The sequence below is a fragment of the Pavona decussata genome, unplaced genomic scaffold (genome assembly GCF_977016875.1).
Source record: "Pavona decussata unplaced genomic scaffold, jaPavDecu1.1 SCAFFOLD_39, whole genome shotgun sequence".
Taxonomy (NCBI): Eukaryota; Metazoa; Cnidaria; class Anthozoa; order Scleractinia; family Agariciidae; genus Pavona; species Pavona decussata.
This window is the reverse complement of record NW_028145461.1, coordinates 1,519,024-1,540,752: the sequence shown is the minus strand read 5'-3', so window position 1 is coordinate 1,540,752 and position 21,729 is coordinate 1,519,024. Positions and strand designations below refer to the sequence as shown.

At 38.1% G+C, this 21,729-nt stretch overlaps 1 protein-coding gene across 6 annotated transcripts; it reads left to right on the top strand.

Annotated features, from left to right (window-relative positions):
- Window positions 1-1,692: 1,692 nt before the first annotated feature.
- On the top strand, window positions 1,693-20,534 carry LOC146483396 (uncharacterized). 6 transcript variants are annotated; one of them, XM_085106138.1, is made up of 3 exons: window positions 1,693-1,711; window positions 6,571-6,663; window positions 18,415-20,534. In XM_085106138.1, the coding sequence occupies exon 3, from the start codon at window positions 18,551-18,553 to the stop codon at window positions 19,895-19,897; it is 1,347 nt and encodes a 448-aa protein (XP_084962264.1). In that variant the 5' UTR covers window positions 1,693-1,711; window positions 6,571-6,663; window positions 18,415-18,550; the 3' UTR covers window positions 19,898-20,534. The 6 variants fall into 6 exon arrangements, with proteins under 6 accessions (XP_084962264.1, XP_084962263.1, XP_084962266.1 ...); XM_085106137.1 differs by lacking the exon at window positions 1,693-1,711 and having other exon boundaries at window positions 6,533-6,663; XM_085106140.1 differs by lacking the exons at window positions 1,693-1,711; window positions 6,571-6,663 and adding an exon at window positions 9,334-9,462.
- The last annotated feature ends 1,195 nt before the right edge of the window (window positions 20,535-21,729 follow it).

Here is a 21,729-nt window from a genome sequence, read left to right as displayed (position 1 = left end):
TTTTATTGCGCTGGGGTAATAATTTTTAAAAAACTTGACAATTATTTCGTTGTTTCTGCTGACAGTCAAACATTTTTGGGTTTTGAAATGACAGCAAATTTTCGTGATACTTCCCCTTTAAGAAGGTAAGTTATGATCATTCGGACGAGTGCAGTAGTCCTTAGAGGAACTGTTGTGGTGATACTGACTGACGTTACGACAACCTGATTGGAAGTCATCATCACTGGAGTCAAGCACAACTTTTCATTCAGTCAAAGTGACACCTCGTTCTAGATATGATAACTCTACCACGCGGAAGATGTAGAATGCAACAGATAGCTAACTATAATGATTTGAAGAGCGTAATTTGGCACTCTAAATAAGCTCAAATCGCTGCTCATGTTTCGGAAGCTTTAGTAGGTTTGCATTATACACGACGTACACACCTTGCGAGGGAGTGCCACTCCCAGCCCCCCTAAAATCATCCAAAAAGCAACGCATTCTTTAATTTTAGTTTGGAAATTGGTATGGAAAAGGTCTAGGTACGTTAAATTCAATTACAGATTCTCTGAACGAGTGAACACTATACCTAGCAGACATAAAGGAATCCCATTTTTAGCGGAGACAATTCGAGCAACAGCAAGAGTAACATCCCTTGTTTAATTCAAGGGCGGATCCAGGAATTTTTGATTGGACGGATCCTAGACTTCAAAACAGCCGTTTTTTGTTTTTTTGTTTTTGTTTTTTGTGAATGCGCAAATAGGATTTTTAGCGTTTCTCCCCAGTCTCGCTCTACGTTTCCACCCTCGCTCCAAACCTTTCGCTTGACAAGACCTCGCATTTCGACCGAACGCAAAAATACGGCTGTTTTGCAGTCTAGACGGGTCCAAACGATAACTCATACAAAGTAGACACTACGGAGAATGCCTCTTACGACGGTATCATTATTAAGTTATAAGAACTTAATACTTGTACACTGTACAAAATTTCGTCACTGTCAATGTAAGAAATAAGGTATAAATGTATCAAATGAGGGCTCATTCTGTCCAGTGCCAATAACCTCGTTCCTTAGGCCTTCCTTTGTAAATTGGGAGGGGCCCCTCCTAATTTACAAGGCCAAAAGCCAGCTGGAAACGAGGGTGGTTCAATGCCAGAAGCAAGGAATTCAAAGAACTCCATATGATTACATTTCCTGGTAAATTTTTAAAGGGGCTGCGTGTTGTTTCCCTTCGTATGCATACATTTGATCATTTTGAAAACAAAGTTCAGATTTGAGGGAGACGGGAAGGGGGAGGGCAGGGGTCTGACGTTTCCCTCCCTCCCCCCGGATCCGTCATTGCAATTACTTTGGTTTGTTACTCAAACAACAAATCCGCACAGCGTAAGCCGTTTGAAGCAGTAAGGTTATTGTTACGGTTATTGTTAACAAAACTGAACTTTTATTTGAACGTTTACAACCGGTAAAAATACGATTTTGGCTATTTAAAGTGATACCAAAAATAGTTGACACTGCCCCTTTAACAGAGACAACAGCCTCAGGTCATACCATTTTTAGCTGATCTAATTATTTCAAACCAGCATGTGGTAAAATTAAAAAGAGATATAATCTGTTTGCAACAATTGCTGCGAGACTTATTGACTCGACGTGGGAAAAAGGCTATAAATAAGGTAACGTATGTGGAAAGATATGGTGGGAAAACAGCGATATCATGATATCTTCTTTGAACACGAGGTATGCTCTATTGTCCTAGTTATTAGCTACAAAAGTTTTTAGAATGAGACTCCAGGAAATTATCCTTGAAAACAGTAGGCCTCTTGACATTAGAACGGACGGTGGAAGTCAAGTCAGACCAGACAGCGTTAGATTGGTTAATATAAATTGATAGTAGTAGCTCTGATTCTAGTAGCTCGTGTTGCTCGTCTATTTTCTACCATGACTAGCTTTAATAACTTTAAACTAAGGAAATATTCCGTCTTTCAAAGATATTGATCACGGGCAGTTTGCACAATTGAAATGGAAATGTTTCAACCGATTTTTCAAGTGTATATATGCCCAATTTCAATTGCAAGCTTGCATCCGGTTGGCTTCACTGTAAGACCTTCGGTTCCCCAGGGTAAAGCTTCCTTGATATCCCAAGAGTTATAATTTGGCAGCCTGTGGATAAAATCCTACAGTGTGGCGATTTTCAGCAATCATGAACGGCACGGCCTCACAATGCCTTGCTTTTATTTTCACCAAGTTTAAACTAAAATATCGTATTGTATTATATTGTATCACATTGTACTTTATTGCAATGGAAGTTTATGAGCAGTACTTTCCTATAGTGTATGCTCTTTGTTTTACATATTATCTTTTAAATAACACAAAGTTTAAACATTTCTTAAGTTTAAAATTTACATGCATTCCTGAGAAACAAAGGGTTAGTTTAAATGAAACGTCTTCCGTATGAATCAGTTGTAGTTTATTTTATTTGCGAGCCAAAGATAGTCTAGTGGCCTCATGGAAACCTTTTTGGTTCGGCATTTTTGTTACATCATGGACTAAGGGTATCGAATGGTCTCATTCAATTTAAAAGTGCTCGCAAAATTTGGCCTCTGCTCGAATTGCTCGCAAAAATTACACGGATGCTCGCTTGCTCGTGCTCGCAAAATTTTTGCAACTGCTCGCATGCTCACATTCTCGTTAACATATGCTCGATTGCTCGAAATTTCGTTAATTCTACTTCGTAGTTATTTTTTATACATATATAAACGATAAATCAGTTATGATATCAAAACAAAAGGTCGAAACATCCTTACCTCTGGCTTCAGTCTTTCTTCGACTGAGTTCAGCCCGTAACTATTGTTCTGTTTTGGAGTTGTCAGCCAGATTGTTAGCAATTACTTGGCGCAAAACAACGTATCCTGTTTTGAATAAAAGAGAGAGTCCGGCTAGCGGAAAATTTACGAAGTACTCGAAGTATTCGCTGGTCGCCATCTGTATTTTCTAAGGTGCTAGCTGCTCGCAAGAAAAATTTGTCAACTGCTCGTGCTCGCAAAAATAAACACACTGCTCGCATGCTCGCAAATGCTCGCAAAGACCATTCGATACCCCTTGGACTGCGAAGAACACCTTCGCCGAGAGGTCACATAGCTATTTCATCGTGCACACGTTTCCTGTTTACTGTTCAACAGAAATTTTAATAACTTGTTGAGTGCGATTCATTTGAGTTTACAGGTTAACTTGCGCAGTAGACCTGTACGTTTCAAAAGCTTTATTTTCACTGGACCCTTATAACCTGCAGCTGCATCGTTTTTTAGGGCTGGGAACATTGATCAGTCTGTTGTTCGTTCTTTTGTCCTCTCAACCAACCATGTAAGACGTTGCAAACCGTGCCGGTCGCCCCAACTCACGACATGCAGTTTATTTTGGTTACTGAGGAGTAGACGTAAATTTACACCAAAAAAAAAAAAAAAAAAAAAAGGAATAACACACCGCCACATAACTTGAAAACGCTGTCCAAAAAACTTTAACTTGCTTGAATAGTTAGGCAAGTATGTAAGAAACAATTCATTATCAACGAGACCCGATTCAGTTTAGGAACGTTAGCCTAGGTCCACTTATTGGAAAAACATTCTGCTGAATGACTGCGAAAAATTGACATCTTTAATTTGGGGAACTTAGCGTATTGCCTAAAAGGAAATTCTAATAGGACAGAAAGTCCTGCTTTGTACGTTTCATCTTAGCCCTCCCCCTCCCCCTTCACCTCATACCCTGAATGCACTGTGAGCTCCAGGCAGGTTTGCGCATTTGACATTTGTGTAGCTAGGCGACGAACCGTTTAACATTATCAGTCAGATATCAGAACACTGAGTCCAATTAATGTTACGAGGTTCACGCTCCAACCTCAAACCGGCAGGCACCGATTCACGGTTACCAATCACATTGCCGTTGTTAGAACGCATCGTATAAAATGCACTTCATCATAAAACACAGTACTTTAAAACCCATTGCTAAATTTCGTCTAATGAAAAGGACATCCAAGAAAACACACAAAACTCGCTTCGCTTGCTTAATTTTTATCAAGGCACAGTTGTTCCAGTAAAATATCTTGTCTGTGAAAAACGTAAATTCCAAGCATCTAAGTTGAAGCCGCCGTGAACTAAAAAATGAAACAGGAATGTGTTTCAAATCGCTTACTCTCGGTCACGTTTTGCCTGTGGATACAGCGCATGCTCAAAATTCACGCACAGAATTTGGAGCCGTGCGAAGTTTCGCTTGGCTGCCAGTGCGTTGTTCCTGTTTTAAACCTGACTCGGTACCCAGCTATTCATTTAATTACATTTGGACTCCTTTTGTCTTCGCCCCCAGTCAAGCATGAAGGAAGATAAAAAAAACTCTGTTCCTTCCGAATTGTAGTTTGCTTGAAATTGCTCTATGATGGCCATACCGACCAAAGAAGTGCTCTGTTTACAAGTTAACGTAAACAAGTAGTGTAACCTCTCATAGTGACTTAAATTACTCATCTGATCAGTCAGATCCCGTTTGTTCAAAGAGCGGTATCGTTATCCAGTAAATGAAGCCGTTTAATTTCAATTGATTCATCAAACTGTAAAACACATTTCATCCTTTATGTAGGAATTAATCCAATCATCAGGTTTATTTAAATACAGATAAAACCTTAAGGCCTTACATAAACGCAAACAATTCGGAAAGGGTAGAATAAAGGACAAATATAGCCATGATAGGTTGGCGTGTGTCCACGCATTGAAAATTTTATCGTTTTACAGCCTTCAATGAAAAAAGAAAAAAAAAGTTATAAATGTATACATACATACAACGCAAAAGACAACAGGAAAATATGTCTGTGTGCATGTAAAGGAAACCAAAGAGCTTATACGTTTAGGCTTTCTCTTTAATTCAAAAGTTGAATTAAATTAATAATAAAGATAAATACTGGCGGACAGGTTTTGGCGAATAAATCTAAAAATTACTTAAGAAACATTTTTCTAGTTTCGCTTTGAAAGTGAAAAGAGAAGTCGAGTTAACGACATGAGAATTCAACGTTTTTAAGAATTCTTGTCCATTGTTCCATACGGAAAATATAATTGTCAGATTTGAGTTCGGCACAAGGGTAAAAGGCATGAATGAGCATTTAAGTCAAAGGGGTTTTGAAACAGTAAATGTTGATAAAATTTCCGGCCTAATTGTAACTGCAGCATTTTTTTTCTCAATAGCCACTTTTAACAGATCTTGGGCCAAGTGCGGTATGGGCAAACCCATGTTACCAAAGTCACGGCTGTTCGGATCAAAACAAAAGTCATGTTTACTGCAGTTTGTTAGTTATGACACGTCTCATGACTTTCTCAGCCAATCGCGGTGCTCGTCAAACGCAAGGTTCAACCGCAAGCTGCGTCGGTTCGACCGGAAAGACGAAAACAGCGCAAAGCAACCACAAGCAAAACAAAAAGCAAGAATATTGAATATTTGCTGTCACGTATTTGTTTTGTTTGTTTTGAACTGTTTTCGATTCATGATTAGACGACGTGCGCAGAGTTTGGATGAAGCCATGTGGCAGTTTTCATGGATCCATAAGATGGACGTCTGGTAAAGAGAAGAGCGCGTTGGATCAGGCTGGATATTAAAAAGGGAAAACTAAAATTAGCTAGCGAAATTTGTAAACAGGCGTGAATTGAAGCGACTGGAAAGAAAGTCCATATTTGGCATTGCGGAAGATATGAAGCAAGACCTTTTCTTTTGGCTAGACTTATTGTATAGTTTCAGTGATCAATGTCTAATTGTTTTCCTCCTCCCCACTCCACCCCCAAGGGAAAAAATCAACACAGTGACCTTGAGAATTTAAATAAATTGATCATCTGAAAAAACGGAGATAAATGCATTGTTTTATGTGGATTCAAGGCTGGTAATTCCTATGTTACTTTTGGGTAGAAACGTTGGGCCGGATTAGTTTAGAACGATAGAGAAACTGGGAAACAATCCCGATAAAATCTTTTACTAGCTTGGTATTAGAAGACAAATGGACCGACTTCTAAAAAAACAAGATCACATGTGTTTACGTTCCAAAACGCTGCCATTTTCATTTTTAATTACCTCGCTGTCTCTTTTGTTATCTCCCTTGGCATCGTTATTACGACTGTTTCTGGAGGTTTACTGACGGACACAAAAAACATTTTTTAGCAAAAATAATTTAGCTGCCAACTATACTGCTGGTATGCGCTCAACACAAATTCTTGAGGACAAATGCCTGTGTAAGCTAGCCAAAACTAGCCAGGTTAACAAATTTAATCCTTTTCTCTTTTCTTTAGTATTTCTCTCGGCCAGGCTGGTCGTTATATTAGAGCCCTGCAGATACAATCGTTATATATTTAACGGCTGAAAATTTGATGACGTAAGAAAACGCAAAATATGTATCAACCAAAATAGATGGATGTTTAGCGTAGCAGCCAATGATTGCTTGTACCGATAACGTGTTTACTTATTAACTGTCGCGAAATACTTGGACGTGATGTTGGTGTTAAACTCATGTGTGTTAACAAAGGAAGAACTCTTCTGGGGGTTAAAAGGCCTTTTCTCTTTTGTCTCGTTGGCAGTGAAAAGGGCGCAGGGCCAAACAGCGACTTTGATAAGACAAACAGTGTCCACACAAGCAACACCAAAAGTTTGATTTGGTGAAGAAGTGCAAGGTAAGAAAAAGCGAATATTCAATAATTTTACTCTCGTTTTGTTTGTTTTCATGCTTCTTTCAAAGCACTAGCAGAAGGTTTTTCGGTAGTAGTTTCTGCATCCATGTATGTATGTATGTATAACTTTATTTAATCGCGGAGAATCATCAGTTGAGCCAAAAGTTAAAACTAAATACTCATTACAACTGTTCTAGCTGTTTGCCGTGTGGGAATCCGATATGTCAGAAGTTGTTTAAAGTGCCCAATAGAGCCAGCGTTTTTTAAGTCTTAGGGCAAGTTATTCCACATACAAGCCCCGCTATAGCAAAAGCTTCGTTTCAGGTAATTGGTATTCAGTTGGGAAAAGAGAGTTTCCCTTCAAGACTTCTCAAGTTATAATCAGCAGCGTAGCGTCGAGTGAAAAGACATTAAAGATAAAGCAAGTTCATTCATTGCTTTGCACATAATTAGAGCTTTATGTTTTTTTACGGCGAAGGGACAGCTTGTCCCGCTTAAGCTTCGACAGAAGGAGGCTGGAGCTCGAATCAAAGGGTGAATTGGTTGCACGATTTTGTACTTTTTGTAGCTTTTTACTCAAATAGCCACTCAGACAGTCCCAAACCGAACTACAGTAATCAAAATTTGGTAATATTAAAGCGTTATAAACTCGAATCTTAGTATCCATCGAAATAAAGCGTCGCATGCGCCTATGGCTGAGGAGACTTTCCTGCAAATCTCGTCGACATGTTTTGACCAAGATAGTTCACAGGCGGCCCAAGCTCATGTTACGAAATAAACGTGACTGGTAGCGATCAGTACCGGGCGTATTGTGTTACATTTGAATTTATGTATGTTTGTATGGGAAACCAACGGTTTTATTTAAAACCGTAGAAATTTGAACGATTTCTCAATAAAATTGACTTACCTTGACTCCTTGTTGTATTCTTTGTTGCTTGTCTGCTTTTAAAGTCGATTGGAAGCGATTTGGGGGAGTTATCGTTTCTGTTGACATCCCTGGCACTCCTAAGAGAGGGACCTCTCTTTCGTACGCCCTAAACCACACTACAATCTAAAAAGAACATAGTTTCGTTGAAATTTTCACTGATCGCTTGAAAATAATGTTTTAAGGTCTTTTGTGTGCAAATTATCCTGAAATCGAAGTTGTATATGTAAAGAAAACAAAAAACAAATGAAGTCTCTTTAGAACTATTTCAGTGTATCAACTGAATGCGCTAGTCACCTCACAGTTATAATAAAAGAATATTAAAGAAAGTTTTGTTCCCTCTTGTTGGGCAAATGACAGCTCACGTGGATAAATAAGCTTATTTCAGCTTTAAGAATTGGCACGTCAAAATTCTTCATTGTTACGTTGTTATTCGATCGTTATTCGATCATGCCAAACGAAATGGCCTGCTGTAGTGTTTCCAATGAATGATTTGTCAATCGTTTAGGAGGACTTTTTTTTGTAATTTTTGGGAAATTGATTTACATATTTTTATGTATGTAATTTACTTTGCCACACTTGTTAAAAATAAACTGTTCCAAGAGCTACAGTGTTAAGAGCAACTCTTGAAGTTTCAACAACTTCTGGCCAATCTTAAATATAAGGGTCTCCAAAAGACAGAAAAGAAAAAGTTCAGACATTTACAAAAAAAGAAAACTAAAAATTGGCAACAAGGGCAGGTGAAAATTACAACCTAACATTCCCCTTGAATTTATCTTCAGTGGAATGCTCCCAAGCGAATTACGTAATTTTCTCTCAGCTATACGAGTTGTGTTGTTCCAAAATCCAAGCAAAGCGCGCGTGACTGAAACTGATTGGGCTGTTTTGAATTTGCACTGGTATTGTGTTTTAAGTTTGTGTTTAGAGTTAACTAGGATATATTGGAACATCTGGTTAAGATAATTGTACAACACAAAAGCTAGCAAGACAAAAGAATGAAATAATTGAAAATCGGGGTTAAAAAAGGTTAGCAGCCTTATTACATAATACAATGTGAATTCCAGAGTAGAAAATGTCTACCGGAGCTGACTATCTAGAGACTAACAAGCGTGTGTAGTTTTGAAAACTGACAACGCACCTCGCGCGAAAGCTGCGCAACTGAATGGATCATTTCAACCTAAAAACCCCTTATCTGCCTTGAATTTACGCCCCAGTCGTCTGAGACTTAAGTGCACGCCAGTTTGCGTGCATAGCATTATCTATGCTTTACGCGGTTACATAAAAGGACTGTTCTCTGTTGACTTGAACGGTACAATTCGCATACGTAGAACAATTTTTTCGAAGAACCGGTATTTTAAAAGGACAGCCTTTCGTTCCTAAACTCGAGATTCACAAAATATAGCCCTTAGTACTCGTGCTGTTACAACTAACAATAAATAATTTTTTAAATTGTAAAGCATACATATTTAATTAAAGGTTAGTATCAGCAAATTGCCCGATCATAATTAGAACTTATTATATTAGTCCTGTCCAATACTATTGAAAATTCATTTGATGCCATGAATCACCACACGAGCTTAACTCAGTCAGGCTTTCAGGATCCTGTGTCGCCCACGATTATTCATGTCTACAGGAAGAAATTTAAGACAAATTGATATTTACGTCACAAAAGTTAGATTGTGTTCCTTCCGCCCTTGAAAAGACAAGAGCCTTCTGAAAAAGGCTTCATTTGAAATAGAACAAAAGATTGGGTTTGAAAGCCATCCGAACAAAGTCAAGCTGTACCACAGCTAGAACTGAACGAACAAGGAGGCCTTAAATGTTAACCAAACTGAAGAAATTCGGAGGACGGAAGGACGTTCAAAACCAGTTGATAGGTAATTTGGTCAATTTTATTATAGCAAACCGCATCCTACGCTATTTGGTAGGTAAATTAAGCACTCGCCAATTTAAATTTACTTAAAATTATCTGAGTGAAATTTCTATCCCATCAATTTTATCCACCGATTAAACTTAAAACGGCTCCCAATTTATCAAGACAAGCCCTTGATAATTCAATAAGTATCAATAACTGAAGGCCCTGTTGATTGTTGGGACACCTTGTGCAGTCAGTCAACTTGAATCAGGTTGATTTGGTTAAAACCTTTAAGATGTGGAACCTTAAATGGAAATTAATAGTTCTTGAACAGTGTGCTGTGCTATTACTGCTTCAACAAATTCATCTCTGATGTAGAGTATATGAAATGATTCATATATGAACTGCGGATGTAGATGAAAGTGAGAAGTGATCATCGCAGTGAATTTTCCAATTTATGCAAAATTTTGTTGTTCAAAATTTAAGTACTGCCGGTACTGGAGTGCCTGTCCAAGGGGAGGTAGCCGGGATGTAAAAGGAATAACCCAGTTAAGGCTAAGATTCGTCCATCGCTGAAGGTTAGTACTGCTAGTGTATTATCTCTCCTGCAGAATAACAAAGCTTTGCTTTTTGAAACAAAAAGCATAATTACGAGATTGCTTACAAATCCGAAGCGCTATACATTTATTTAGCGACTACGTGACTTATTTGATTTTCTTTCTATCCTTTTTATTTCTAAGGTTCTTTCTTTCAAACTCTGTACTTTTGTTTATAGAACAATTCCGCTGCTGGAAGCTCAATAGGCGAATGTTTAATGCTGCGTGAAATTAATGCTCTGCTTTGCTGTTAAAACGGAAACTCATCTTCTCAACAAACAATGTAAAAAGATTCTGTGGTAAGATTAGAACAGGTTTCAGGAAGTTACGTTAACCGTTCTTCAGTTAGAGTAGGAAGAAAATTTTTACTGTTTCGTAGTCGAGTTGTGTAATGTCTTTGACGTCTTTAGGTATCAGCGAGTGTAAGGAAACATGAATTTTGACTCCGCAACAATAGAACAATCATAACTAAGTGCTTTTGAATCTTAAGACATCGGCAAACAAATTAGAGAGAACAAAGTTCAAAGATAGAACTCACAAGTATACAAGTCCAATATCTTGTTTCGTTCCTCAAATTTTACCGCTTCGAATGAAAATATTTGTACCCTGAAGCCTGCTCAATCATGAATTGATCATATGAAGCGTGTATTTCAACCGTGCTTCAGTTTATTTACATTAACTTTTGGATGTCAACAAGTTAAAGCCATTGGGATATGATTTTTGAGGTGCTATTTTTCATGCTTTATGGGTAATACTAACTTTTGAATCTTTGGACGAAATTCTGTCAATGCTTTGTCCATTCAACTGAACTGATTACTGAGGATTACTTTCCTGTGATCCTTTTTGTCATGCCGCACTCTAAAGATGAAAGCACAGTACTGATCGTTTCTTTTGCCGTTTGAAATGTTTCCAACTTGTGAATTGCAACTATTTTCAAGTACAACAAATAATTATAAATACCATCCCGTCTGTGCTTCCACAAATTAAAAAATATATATTTTTAAGCATACTGAATTGTTTAACTCCTGTCGTAAAAACATTTTTCTGTTTGTCCAGTTGACCTCATTCACAGTGTCTTTGTCTTGAGCTGATCTACAGAGTTTGTATTATAAGTATATCTAATGTTAACAAATATTTGGTTTTTGATAAGGTTATTTGACCACCGTGAACAGATTCGAGTGCTCACTTTTGCCACCGACGCAGTACCACAGTTTCTTTACAAAGTAACCACCTTACATGTTTTTAATATTATTGAGTTGTTAGTTAAACAAACAAATATCAAGTGAAGTAATGTTATTTAAATGAGGCTCAGTCCTTTTGACAAACTTGTTCCGCCTACAGTCAATGCCGTCAGTCAAAGGTCATCGCCAGTTGGGCTGTTCAATTACAACAAAAAGGTTCGATGGTAAAAAAGTATATTATGATATGATACTTTAAACTAAAGTCAGAAACTAAAGGCGAAACGTCGCAGAATAGTTTCAGAATTTACTTCTTTTTAAGTGATTTAAATTATGATACAAAAATCCCAGCCACAGAAGCGTACGAGCATTTTTACACACTTGAAAGAACAAAGCTAGTTCAGTTTAATTGCCATGCCAACGAAGTGAGAGCAAAATCAGTCCAATATCTAGCTCAGTTTTTTATTAGCATTCGACCGCTTTTGATGAAAAGGAAGACAAGAATATGCCTGATAAAGGATTGTATGGAATTTCGTCAATTCCATTCTATGTAATTATTCAACTGGTACGAAAATAATATCCAACCTTGTTATAGAAGTTTATCTGGTGATTACCCTGTTCATATAAGGTAAATAGTATTATAGTATTACACTATATAGATTTGTTTGTTTATTAACACGTTTTTCACATATCTTCCTCTATTGGATGACCAACACATGCAAAAAACTTTGTTGAATTAAGATCACGATGATGTGGTTGAATTACTTCTTTTCTACGAATTCACATTTTGTGGTTTTAATCACACATACTGAATTGAAAGCAACTTAAAAGTAAGTGAATACCTAAAAAGAGGAGACTCAACATTTATATTTTAGTCTCTTCTAAGTTCATTTATTCAGTAGGTTTATTTTCTATTTAATTTCTTACGTAGCTGCACGGTGACGATGGAACTTTTAATCGCGCTTTTGGTTTGACCCGCCAATTTTACTACAGACAGCACGGCTGTAAGTAACCAAAACTGACTTGTCAGCTCAAATGTAATCATACTGAGTGTAGAGTCAAGCTGAGAAGCCTTGCTAAAAAAATATAATTTTTATTTTTTAAGCTTTTTTTTTTTTTTTCTGGCGCTGTTGTTAATGGAACAATATCTGAGTAGCTTGTACCTGACTAATTCCAACTGAAATCAGAGCAGAGATCTTGCTTTTCTCTTGCAAGAATTAAAAAGGGACTGCAGAGCAATTTTCAGTTTCAGTGGATCATCAAAGGTTTCTTCTTTCAAGAAATTTGGCCACAAGTTTTCTTTTCGTTTGAGCAACTACACTTGTTCATTTTTGTGGAAAGCTGACATCCGGCCTCTCCAGATATTAAACAGATGGCCAATATAATTTGGAGGGCTCAATGCACCGCAACCATCTTGAAAACTATTTTCCAAATATCAGTCACAAATATCAACCAAATTGTGAAATTCCACCTATATAATTACCCGTAACCATGTTACGACGATTTGTTTACTGTAGATTGTACCCTTTCGCTCGAACATTTGCTAGTTGATCTTTTGAAGAAAGAGATACAGTGAAATACTGGTAACTAAAATGCAGGGGGAAAAATGGCATAAAAAGAGTGATTATGAGGCCTCATCAAAAAGTAACTGAGAGGGGTCCGCAATGATTCATGCATCCGCAAAGATATTTTTTGAAGAAAATGAAGGCTTGCCAAATAATTATGAGGAACGAACATTGAACCTTTGAACACGAGCCTACGAGCTAATTGCCAGCTAAGAAATCGAGCCTTAAAGACAAGAACACTTTATATTCCAAAACCGCATGTTTGCGTAACAATTGTTGAATGATATACGGACATATCGCGATAGAGCCAGCCAATCAGAATTTATTGACACATGCAGAAGATTCTAGCGCCTCCGGGTGTAACTGAATTATAGTTTTCAAGCCTTCAGAGTGTGAGATCGTTTTCGAGCCTTGCGAGATATAGATTTCGAGCCTTGTGAAACATAAATTTCGAGTGATGTAGATCTACAAAGGATTCAACCAATAAAAGTTCTTGCATATTTTGACGTAATCACTGAATCACCAAAGCAAGGAAAACAGACGCAAGCACACAAAGCAGGGGAGCAAATGGAGAGGTTTATTTGAACTGCGGTCATACTCTTTTTAAGTTACCAGACCAATTAGTGTCTGGTGGGAATAAAGCCACAATTCGACGGAAACCACATTCGTTGAGATAAAGTCTAATATTCATCGCTGAAAACAATTCGACGGTTTTTTACTAGTTAATGAAGACCAATGTCTTCGCAATCAGGAAGCCATTTATTTAAGTCAACTCATATTCCGGGAATTATTGTGCATTTCAATCAGACATAGGCGTTCTTGTGGTTACTTCAAGTTTGCGTGCCGAAAATTTGCTGAGCAGAACTTATTTAATGTGTATGAAGTATTATTAGTATGAAAATTCCTAAAAAAAGAGAATTTCCTTTTTAAAGTCTGGAGCTTTTCTTTGGGACCATTGCTGAGCTTGAATCTCCCTTCCCGTCGTCCCCCGCGCTTCTCGTTTTTCACTCTCTCCAGTCCCTTATTTGTCTCCGCTCGAGCGCGAAAGAGGCCTCTCTGGGGAGGAGAGAGGTGTCATAACGAAATTCAATGTTGAAGCAACATGCACGCGAAGCAATTTAAATATTTTGATTAGATGAACTCACGTTGGTTCTGTGATGGTGTTCTTATATATTCTTGACATGTCGGAAAAATAGGTCGCTATTCGTTCTCCAAACGTGCCATAATTTCGAGTCGTTTAAAACATAAAATTAAGATGCATAAATTCGTCATGTCTTGAAAACGACTTTGCCATTTTAAATAAATTCTCTGATATATGAACCACGAGAATGGATCTGATCCTGTTCCAAAAACAGACTGCTTGTATTTTTTAGGTCCACTCGACTAAAGAAATTGAAGGCTGTATTTGGTTTGCGTCATAAACGTTTCTAAACATCCATCTATTACTATAGTCAGAGAAACACAGGCAGTCATTGTGTTTGGCGGCATGATCATAAAGTGAAGTTACGAAACCGATATTTATACATTTTTAAGTATTTCCTTTGTGAAATTGAAGAAATTCGGAAGGGAGTAACCGACTTTTTCCGGGTCCAGCTAGAGATAGGCTTGTGGCACTGGTAAATTTTTCGGGCAAGGGACCCCTTTGGGAACTTGACTTTAAATTTTTCTGTTTAATGTGGGTAAACTCAGTAAACAGTAACTTACTGATTACTGATTACTACTATTCTTACTGCTTTTGGTAAGTTATTGTACCTCCTGTGTTTAACTCGAAATCGGTGTTTGAAGTGACTCCAATCCAGCTGGCACAAATATCTGAAATTTAGCTTGTCCTCATTACTTACCGGGTGTTAATATATCCTTCGCTAATGATACCAGAGTAAATACCTCAAAACTGGGTAACTTATCAGGTATCAAAGCCTTTAATCTCGTAAACCGTAACATTAAAGAGAAGAGACGGTTATCTCAACTGTCGTGTCCACGTGCACAGTACGGAGCTCGAGAGACAGTTTGTAAATGACAAAGTATACTGTCGGTGGGTTTGTGGTTGCAGGTGGCCATCTTGGTAACATGGCGGTTGTCATCGAAAATGTGTAAAAGTTTGAGCAAACCCAGTTTTGTTGGTCTTTTGTTATTAGGATTCACACTGTAAAAGCTCTATTAAGCCCTCGTGTGGCTTATTTACTTTCAGTCCTCAAGAAGAAAGGGCTTGGTAGAGAGGGGGACCCATTTGAAATCATGCCGGTCCGAGTTTGAGCACAACTTGTAATAGCTTTTTCAAACTCTTACCCCGTGTTTGATATACCGCCCTAATTCAATGTGTGTCACAAATACAATGTCATTTTTACCTTACCATAATAATACTTTTGCACACTGAAGACCATGTTTTCCCAAACTGCGTGATATTTTGACCAGTGGTACGCCCGACTGAGTTTTTTATAAGAATGTATTTCGTAATAGATGTATTTTTGCTGAGTCACTGACACAGCTGGCATACTTGAAAAAAAAAACTAAGTTCTCCCAACAGGAGTCGAATCTACGAAATTCCGATTATTGGTTCGGATGCTCTACCGCTGAGCTACAGGAGACTCGTGGGAGCTAAGGATTTGAATGTCGATACGTGGTGTATGTGAAAGAAATGGTTATACGAATAAATGATAGATGTGCTAGTTCTCGACTTCTGTACCTGTGTCACTCACTGAAAAATAAATCTGTCATTAATTCCCCAGTTAAAATATAACATCACATTTCTTTCACAAATTTCTTTAACTCGTCATCAAAAGGGACGCGAAGTACAGACCATCTTCAAAGGTAAACTATGAAGCTCTACAAGGCAAAACCACTGAATGGCCCTCACACGAAAATGAGATGATAGAATTTTTATGGCCAGAAGTTTGTCTCAGGCTCTTCTAACATTTCTTTTCTGGACTACCTCCAAGTCTTTTTCAAGCGAAATAGCGCGCCAGAATAATCGGGAAAAAAGTGATTCCTATCGTGAAGACTTAGGGTTGCAACTGGATTTTCTGGAGTTCAAACTGAAAGAAACACAACTGAAAGTAAAATCCCTGGCATGTATGATTGACGGAAGTTTATTGCCAAGTGCATTTTGTACAACAGATCGTGTAGTAATGAAATTGATGGTAAAATGTCTTAATTATTCATATTTTTAGAGAATGCGACGCGTGGTTCAAGAATCATTCAATAAGCGACCTGTGCTAAATTCCTCACATAACAATTATTACAAGACCGCGCGGTGGATATGAGATGATGGAACGAAGAACGTAGAACCCAGTTCGCTATTATCACACCATATCCAACAAGCAGGAGTGGAGTTTGAAAAAAAAAAAGAAAAAAAAACAGCCAAGAAATGTCGATACTGAGATCTTGCTGATGTAATTATCCAATAAAGACCAAATGGCCGCTATTTCTCGGGCATGGTATAATGGCTGATATCCCGTGGTAGCTAAGTCATCAAAACACTGTAGTTCAACCGCATTTATTTGTTGAAAATAAGTGGTAATTAAACAAACTTAGATATTCGAAGGAAGAGCTACGTCTGATCGGTAAACAAGCACAGCTGGTGAGAAAGATTGGGGTCATCTGCGGTCTTAACTAACTTTCCACTTGACGGAACCTCAATCATGATGGTTGATTTCCGGTTCGAAATGGTCATCCCAGGTGTTCAATATAACGATAAACGGTTCAAAGGACACAAAAGAGTGAAAACCACTAACAATCGGGATGTATAAACAGTAACAGAACCGCAAAAAGACAAAAGAATGTTGTGCTTTTTTCCTGTAGCTAAGCTACTGTGTTTTGTTTACTACTGCCACTTACAGACTGACCTATATTTATCTCTAACTATCGCTCTTCGCTCCGGCCACTGTGTTGTCATTTTATGTTGAGTGGATCAATGGATGCAGTTGAAATATAACAAAACTGCGCAATTATGAAGCAAGAATGCTAAAAGGGGGAGGAACAATGTGGTTAATTGCTATATTGATGAGACCTCGTCATGGAAGGTCAAGGTATGAGTCGGCAGAAAAACAGAATGGACAATATACTGCACAAGACTTCAAAGACTAACTTCGAGAACAGCGAAAACTTTCCATACTAGCTCATGCTACGAGGAATCTGACTTTATGGTGCTTTCTCCTTTTCAAAGTTTTCGTCAAACAAACCATTTCGTAAAGTACCGGGAAATAAACCACAACGGAAACCACATTAGCTAGCGTGAAAATTATTCCGTCTCTTTGCCGGGAGCGAAACTACTCAGTCTGACTAACTATGGAAGATTAATAGCCTCACAGTCGAAAGAGTCATTCCGTTTTACTTTGCACTGATCTCAACCAGACATGTGTTTTTTGCGCCAGCGCTTAAAAGTTCCCTTGCCAGCCATTCTGACTCACACGGCAATCGAACTGGGTGATTCTCGCGTGATTTTTAAGTGGCCTTTTCTCTTTCGCTTTTCGTCAGAGCCGTCAAAACGGCTATGACGCAGTTTATGTTTTTCTTTCTTTCTGAAACTAATACACGAATCCTATATCAACAAACGTAAAAAACTTAAGAAGGCTTAGTCGTCAGTTCTGCTGGCTAATATAATTGATGTTGAAAGTAATCGGCTGTCTTATTGACGTGGTGACAAATTAAGGGTTCTTAAGGCTCGTTAACAGCTTTGAACACACCGCACAATCCTTTGCAACAAGCAAATTGGAAACAATGTAACTAAAACCGACTCTGTTCATGGTCGGCAATGGATACATCAACGCTTTGGCCACAAACTTAGCACGCGAAGAAGCAGAAAATTGCCTGTAGGAAAATAGCTTAGGCTTATTTTTAGCTGCCTTTTCTAAGGGGCTACGACGAATTGGAAGGTTATTGACGTCACATTATTGTCAACACACTATGCAAATATTGACTAACTGTTCGAGATTCAATATACTGATTTTGGGTCATTCATGTTCATTGTTAATTCTGTTTGTACATATTTGACCGTATTAATTGATTTCGATAACTGTTGATAATAAAAACCATTTTTCCGTTCATTACACACTGAATTTTGCTAAGAACTCGTCATAGAGGTTATTTGCTCTCGTTCGTCTATATGCGGTCGCGAACAGAGGTATTTTATGGCTTCTATTGTGTTGGTCATATTTCGAGCAATTAATGTCATCTAATTGTCAGTTAAACATCTTTAAAGTTGATCCTACTATTTCAACTTATCGGTCTGTTGAACACTATTGGAATTGTGCGTGAGGAATTTATTAATCGACACTTACCTACTATAATGACTGAGACTCAGCAACTATTCTGAGCACATGATTGGTTGTTTTTTATCTCTAAAATCAAAGCCTACAGCGGTAATTAATCATTAGGCTTGTATAAAACGCGATACTTAGTCGAAAAGAGGACTAGACGCGAACGGCGCTCTTAAGTGCAAACTGTGATTGTTTGCACAAGTACACTTCGTGAATTCCATGTTAGAATTTCATCGTAAAGAACAGCTGTTTACGGTTTTGGTCAGCCTTTAACAATCTGGCAAGGGGTGCGTTTGTTTATGTACGCTGCACCAGTAATTGGCCCCCTAGAGGCTCAAAAAACAAAGACTAACTTAACTATTTTCTCTTAATCTTTGCAGATTTCAAAGCCTTCCAGGCAAGCATTGTTTCATAATCAAGCTAAAGCGCACAACACCAAACCGGTTTCATAACATCGTAACGACGATTTAATTATCCTTTTTCTAAGTGTTCTTGTCGACGCACAAGAACAAACTCATGAAGCCGGAGCTAATGGAAGCCGGTTACCAGCACCATGTGTTGGAAACCACACAACCACTTTCTTACTCAGCGTTACAAAGCAGCCTTTTGAAAGCTTCAAGTTTGAGGGATTTACGAAACCAAGCTTTGATCAAACAAAGTCAGTCAAAGAACGGGCGGATTTCATCACCGTTCCGACGACTCTCTGAGAGTATCAAAGGAAGAGCCGGATTCGCTAAAACGGGTTCGACCACTATGACAATAAGAAATGGAAGTATTTCAAGTGATAGCGGCGAAGGTTCTCTGTCCGATGGACAATCAACTTTCAACGAGACGGTGAAGAGCATTCTAAAAACATCAGAATCATCGCAGCAGAGAAGAAATAGTGGCGTTGACTCAGAGGAGGAGACGGTGAAGAAAACACGGCAACAATTAACATTTCGAAAACCGCGGAGATTTAGTTCACCGGTTAAGTCGCCAACAAGACAAGCTTTTGATTTTGGTTATCAGAGATCTAGCGAATTGCCGTTGAAATCGAATGCAAGAGACTGCCGAAGTCGGCCACGAGGTTCCTCGTTACCTGAAGCCTTATTCGGAGGTGTTAATAGGATGACAACCACAAATATGCGGGACTCGCGAGATTTTGGTATCGGCTGTTTGGAAGAGGATGAAGAGGAAGGTCAATACGAGAATGATGTACGCAAATGTTTAAATTTGACACATCCGCAATCAACACCTGCCAAGTCTTCCGTCTTGTTCATTTCTGACAACAACACGAACGAGTTGGAGCTCATAGAACTCAATAAGCTTCTCGATAAAGAGACACTGAAAGCTTCAGCGGCTGTACCTGACGAAGAAGGTATGACAATTCTTCACCGAGCCGTTCAGAACGGTTTTGTCAACCTGGCAAAGTTCCTCGTGAACAGTGGTGTATCGCCTGAGATGCGCGATCTGGAAGGGAGGACAGCGCTTTGCTTGGCGTTAGAAAAAGGAAATTACGACTGCGCCGAGCTATTAGTAAGACTCGGTGCAAACGTAAACTGTGCCAAGAAAGGCGGTAGAACTGTTTTACACCAAATGGTCCAAGAGGGGAACTATAAAGCGGTGCAATTTCTGGTGAAACACGGTGTTGATTTAAATTTGGAAGACGACAAAGGGTGGCCTGCATTGCATTACGCCTTGAAAAAGAAGGACTTAAAGTGCGCAGCTCTTCTTATGACTCATGGCGTCAACATTCATCGCTACACAGAGAAAAGAATACAAGAATATTCCATGTCCATGGAGATTGTTAACATTGCGAGAGTCAGATTGGACACTTCAAAGGCAATTGGTCATGACATGGGCGTCGAAGTTACAATAATCTGACTGAAGAACATGTCTACAGCATTATTAATCTGGCTTATTCGACGCTGTATTTCCTTGAGTAAGTCACGGCAACCTTTATAAAATGATTTAATTTAGATTAAAGCCAGTGGTAATTATAAATTTGCCTCGATCTGTAACCGTGCTTCCGTGACAAATTCAGCTGCTTCGCTGAAACATATATTGGTCGATGTTCCACATCAAAGAGCAACTCATGTTTTTGATTTGACGCTTTGAATCTGTAAACACTGATTTCAGTTTTGTGCTGAAAATGTTTCTCAAACATTTTAATCCTGTTAGAACTATATAACTGAATATTTCATGTCTAAGACAATTGTGTAATGGGACTTAGCTAAACAAAGACAATATATCAAGGTTCACAATGAGCCAGATGTTAGCGTGGCTGCATGTATATTATAAGTACAGCATAGGAATTGCTTATACAAAGTGTAAAGTTTGGCCATTGATCGTAATTATGTGGCCAATAATGTACATACGTAAATGGTAAAAAAAGATATACATTTTCATTGTTGTATAGTGCAGACATAAGAAGGTTACAAGGAATTTAAACCCGAGGTTTATTTAGTACTAATAATAACATATTTCAAATATAAGTCCATTAAAGAGCGGATTTAAAATTTGCAGTCGTTGTTTATATATGACGAATCCAGGTCGAATCATGAAACTATTTCACTTTACGTCAACAGACATGTATACATGTTCATTTTTTTTTATTTACAAAGGATGAGAAGATCAGAAAATCTTTATTGTGTCTAAAAGCAATTCGTCGTTGGCTATGACATACATCGAGGATTGTTCTTAAATTTTGAGTAATATTAAGCAGTGCCTCTGTAAATCTTTTAAGCCTTAAAAACGTATGTTACCTAAGATCGAAAAATCCCACGTAGCAACTTAACTGATATAAACATATTTACTTCGTAAACAACTAAGAGACGCTCTCATCGTATTTGTCACTGCAGTCCAGTCAATGTTTCACGTCATCAGCCAATGTTTGCGAAAACACAGGACGCAAAAAATCCTTTTTTGGTTGTCATGTGTTATTTAAGCTAAAGCTCAATATTTGAAGATTTGTAAAGGAGGCTAAATACTGATGTATATACGTAACACGCACGTCTGTTGGTGGTTTGTATCACGACATCAGATCACGCTATATTCATCCCTACTAACTATACGCCGCAAAATTGTCGAGATGTTTCATTCTCGATGACCAATAATCGACAACGTTTACCTAATTCATTTACCTTTAACTAGACTTGTTTGAGTCCTGGAAATGGTTCGAAGTTACACCAGTAAACCAGAGTAGTAGATTCTACTATAAGGGATGTGAAAGACGTTTTTCCAACTTTGTTGGTACTTGAAAGTACAATTCATTTTTGTCACCGAACAGGGACCTTATACTTGTTGTTTTTCTACTTCCAGTGCACGTTGTATTTTAGCTACTCTTGATCTCTCTGATTAACTTTCTGAACAACTTTATTCTGCATCAGTTTTCAGTTGTGACAATTCACGGGATAAAAGGATTGCAGTATCATTTACAATGAGAATCATTTCTATCTTGAAAACTCATGACAAAAGAGTCGATCTACCATATATACAAAAACCTATTACAACAAAATAAGTATTGATTTGATATAAATATTGATTGTTTCATGATATTCCTGGGTTCAAATTATGATATTTCTGAGTTTTTTAAAATCAACAGGTTTACATTTATTAACGGTAATGGGTATAGAAGGCACTTTCACATCCAAGCAGAGGAAACCACGTTCAAGAATGACCCATGCATGTACGTATGTATGGCGCCAAAGATTTGA

Excerpts from the sequence above, each read along its gene's own strand:
- LOC146483396 (XM_085106138.1), top strand. The coding sequence starts at position 18,551 with ATGAAGCCGGAGCTAATGGAAGCCGGTTACCAGCACCATGTGTTGGAA.